The sequence below is a fragment of the Arabidopsis lyrata genome, assembly GCF_000004255.2.
Source record: "Arabidopsis lyrata subsp. lyrata unplaced genomic scaffold ARALYscaffold_4, whole genome shotgun sequence".
Lineage (NCBI taxonomy): Eukaryota > Viridiplantae > Streptophyta > Magnoliopsida > Brassicales > Brassicaceae > Arabidopsis > Arabidopsis lyrata.
Genome location: NW_003302552.1, coordinates 1,968,570 through 1,972,535, shown reverse-complemented (window position 1 = coordinate 1,972,535; position 3,966 = coordinate 1,968,570). Strand labels below are relative to the sequence as shown.

The following is a 3,966-nucleotide window of genomic DNA, read 5'->3' as shown; positions in this document are numbered from 1 at the left end:
CTTTGTGTACATATGCATGCATGGGGATTTACAATATGAACTTACTTCCTCACTTCCCTTAATCACTTCTCTATTCCATACTCACTTAGTCACCAGTATTTAAGACTTAACCTTTGGTGGAATCTTAACAACACTCTCAAACCTATTTTGATCTCAACAATAGATTTGTTTTTCTTCTAGACAATGAAGCAGAAAAATCTCCTGCTTCTAGGGTTCTTATTGGCTTATTGCTTCAGCTCTGTTTTTGTGATAAACGCAGAGGACCCGTATCTTTTCTTCACTTGGACTGTTACTTATGGAACCAGATCTCCTTTAGGTGTTCCTCAACAGGTTATATACATTGTTCTGTCTATTTTTTCTCTCCTTTTTCTTATTTGTTTTTTATATATTACAAACCGCAAAAAAATTAATATTATAAACCGCGAGAATTGTGGACCTTCGCTCTATTATCTCTCAAAATACTCAGAACGTTTAGATATTCTAATTTAAATAATATTTTGTTTTTTTTGGTCAAAAAATAATATTTTGTTTCAAAAAGAAACTGGACTCGGAACACAAAGGAAACCAACCCTTTTATATGGTCTTATTTTTTTTTCTTTTATAATTATAATCAAATGTTTCATCTCATATTGTTTTTCAGGTTATACTTATTAATGGCCAGTTTCCTGGTCCTCCAATTGAAGGTGTAACAAACAATAATATCGTTGTTAATGTCATTAACAAGCTTGACGAACCTTTCCTCATCACCTGGTACGTAAAACTCATGGCCGTTTTAGCATATGCAACTAGATCATACGAAGAGGCCTCCGATTTTTTCAATATTTTAGTTTTAAATATACATATAATTTAAGGGCTTTAGTTTTTCAAAAAAAAAAAGTGTTAAACACATGCTATACATTTAACTAAAAAAATGGCACAGGTTCTAAAAATACTTTGAGACGACTCTTTATTCATATATACACACTATAAAACTGGTTGTCGTATAAACCAATAAAATTAAAACTTTTTAAAATGTATAATAATTATTTTTGCCAAAAAGCTTGAAAATAATAAAGTACTCAATAGAAACCACAATTTTATTAAATTATACAATTGATCAAAGCACAAACTATGGAATCACAAAATCGTTTACCAATCAGAACTAGAACTTGACACTTTAGAAAACTGCGTAGGAATGGAATTAAACAGAGGAGGATGTCGTGGCAAGACGGTGTTTTGGGAACAAACTGTCCGATCCAACCAAAATCGAATTGGACTTACCATTTTCAACTTAAAGACCAAATCGGTACTTATACATACTTTGCTTCCACGTCGATGCACAGAGCAAGTGGTGCTTTTGGTGGACTTAATGTTAACCAGAGGTCAGTCATCTTCGTTCCTTACCCTAAACCAGACGCTGATTTCACTCTCCTCGTCGGTGATTGGTACAAGATGGGACACAAGGTACAAAAAATCCTTAATACACGAGTTAACGTGGTTTCCAAGTAACTAAATTATTTTTAGGGTTTGATTAAGCGATCTGAATACCTCTGCTTCCATGTTATTCTTTTTTACAGGAACTGCGTAGGAGGCTCGACTCAGGTCGTGATCTTCCTCCTCCGGATGGTCTTCTCATCAACGGTGCTTCTAAAGGTTTAGTCTTCACCGGGCAACATGGTATATATATCCTCATCACCAAGATCCATTTTTCTCCTTAATTCAACTCTCAGTTATGTGATCTCTTTAATTTATTGATGATATGTGTTTTTATGTTTGTAAAGGCAAGATATATAGGTTTCGGATATCGAATGTTGGGATATCGACATCAATTAACTTTAGGATACAAGGACACATGATGACTCTCGTTGAAGTAGAAGGCTCTCACACTCTACAAGAGGTCTATGAGTCACTTGACATACACGTTGGCCAGTCTGTGACCGTGCTGGTCACATTGAAGGCTCCAGTGAAGGACTACTTTATTGTAGCTTCAACCCGATTTACCAAACCGGTGCTGACTACTACAGGAATCCTCAGTTACCAAGGCTCCAAAATCAGACCATCTCATCCCCTTCCCATTGGTCCTACTTACCATATTCACTGGTCCATGAAACAAGCAAGAACCATCAGGTAATAATATATACTATTTGATCACACAAAATTAAAACGAGCACTTTTATGCAACACCTAATTTGAAAGGTGAATTTAGGTTAAATTTGACGGCGAATGCAGCAAGACCAAATCCACAAGGATCCTTTCACTACGGTACCATACCGATAAATCGAACTTTTGTTTTAGCCAACGGAAGAGCGAGCATCAATGGGAAGCTTCGGTACACAGTAAACCGTGTGTCCTACGTTAACCCAACAACTCCATTGAAATTAGCCGACTGGTTCAACATTCCCGGGGTGTTCAATTTCAAGACGATTTTGAACATTCCTACACCAGGACCCTCCATTCTCGGAACTTCGGTCTTTGACGTGGCTCTTCATGAGTACGTCGAGTTCGTGTTCCAGAACAACGAGACATCTATACAATCTTGGCACCTTGACGGCACTAGTGCATATGTTGTTGGGTAATATATATATCTTTTTCTAATAATAAAAATATGAAAAGAATTGTTGGGTAATAATGACGCCCTAATTTTTTTAACATCCCTCCCTATTGCTCTCAATATATCAACCAAATTTGTTTGTTATATTAATTGATGAAGTTTTGACATATAATCAGATACGGGTCGGGCACATGGAACATGGCCAACAGGAGGGGTTACAATTTGGTTGATGCTGTTTCAAGGCACACTTTTCAGGTATATAATTCCTCAAATCAAGACAGAAATTTTTTATTTTACAAGGGATAGAAATTATTTGGACATTTCTCACAAAAGCCAAATATATATCTTCTTTTTTTGGGCCAATCTAAAACTTAAAACCAAATATTTATCTAGATAAGAACAAAGAATTAATTAAAATTAATTAATTTGCCCAGGCCTAATATACATGCATGGTTCTAAATGTTCTATATATGTCTGTAAAAATAGGTGTATCCAAAGTCGTGGACGAGCATATTGGTATCACTAGACAATAAGGGAATGTGGAATTTGAGGTCACAAATATGGTCAAGGAGATACTTAGGACAAGAACTCTATGTTCGTGTATGGAACGACGAGAGGTCTCTTTACACTGAAGCCGAGCCTCCTGTTAATGCTCTCTTTTGCGGCAAAGCCAAACGTCCCCGCTTGATTTAGATATAATTTTATTAATACTAATTATCTTATCGTGTTTTTTTTTTTTTAAATTATTTAAAGGTTATTACAGTATTAATTAAGTCACGGGGTGTGACGTTGAACAAAAAGACACTTCTATAAGTTTTGAGTGATGCGTTTCAAATCACGAGAATAACGACTTGCAAGCCAATCAACAAGAAACAATAACTGGTTTTGTCTATATTTTTTCCGAGACAAAATTGATGACGACTTTGTTAACAAGAATTAGCACTACATGGGCTCCATTATATAACAAATGTATATGTCTTTATTGATTTACTCCTTCCGTTTTAGTTTAATTGTCGTTTTAGGATTTAAATTTTATTTCATAATAGTTGTCGTTTTAGGTTTTCAATACAAATATTTGGTAAAAATTCTAATTTTATCCCTACCGTGTTAATGTTTTGGCCAATAAAGTTTTTTATAAAATATATTAATAAAGGTTAAAACAGAAAATTTAATAGTTTTCTTAATTTGTGTGAGAAAACTTTAAACGACAACTAAAATAAAATGAAGAGAGTATTGGGTTAAAAAAAAAAACCATTTCATGTTTTGGATATAAAAAACTCACTCATTTGTCCACCATGGACCATAAATTACTTGACGTTTAGGAAAATTCTGCTATTTTCATTAAATGGCAAGACTGCCAATATTTCGTTGACTCCTTTGACACAAAAGTCTATGGATGGGTTAGCAATGAAGTTATACGTTAACTTAATAATACT

The 3,966-nt window shown here is 34.5% G+C and overlaps 1 protein-coding gene across 1 annotated transcript; it reads left to right on the top strand.

Moving 5' to 3' along the window:
• LOC9316585 (L-ascorbate oxidase homolog) lies at nucleotides 1-3,330 on the top strand. The gene is made up of 8 exons (XM_002880472.2): nucleotides 1-330; nucleotides 641-750; nucleotides 1,173-1,443; nucleotides 1,557-1,656; nucleotides 1,761-2,106; nucleotides 2,186-2,551; nucleotides 2,707-2,785; nucleotides 3,017-3,330. Exons 1-8 carry the CDS (start codon nucleotides 184-186, stop codon nucleotides 3,221-3,223), a joined length of 1,626 nt encoding a protein of 541 aa, XP_002880518.1. The 5' UTR covers nucleotides 1-183; the 3' UTR covers nucleotides 3,224-3,330.
• Nucleotides 3,331-3,966: the final 636 nt, after the last annotated feature.

Coding starts and splice junctions, on each gene's coding strand:
- LOC9316585 (XM_002880472.2), top strand. CDS start 184: ATGAAGCAGAAAAATCTCCTGCTTCTAGGGTTCTTATTGGCTTATTGC. Junction 331..640: donor CTTTAGGTGTTCCTCAACAG/GTTATATACATT, acceptor ATTGTTTTTCAG/GTTATACTTATTAATGGCCA. Junction 2,107..2,185: donor AAACAAGCAAGAACCATCAG/GTAATAATATAT, acceptor AGGTGAATTTAG/GTTAAATTTGACGGCGAATG.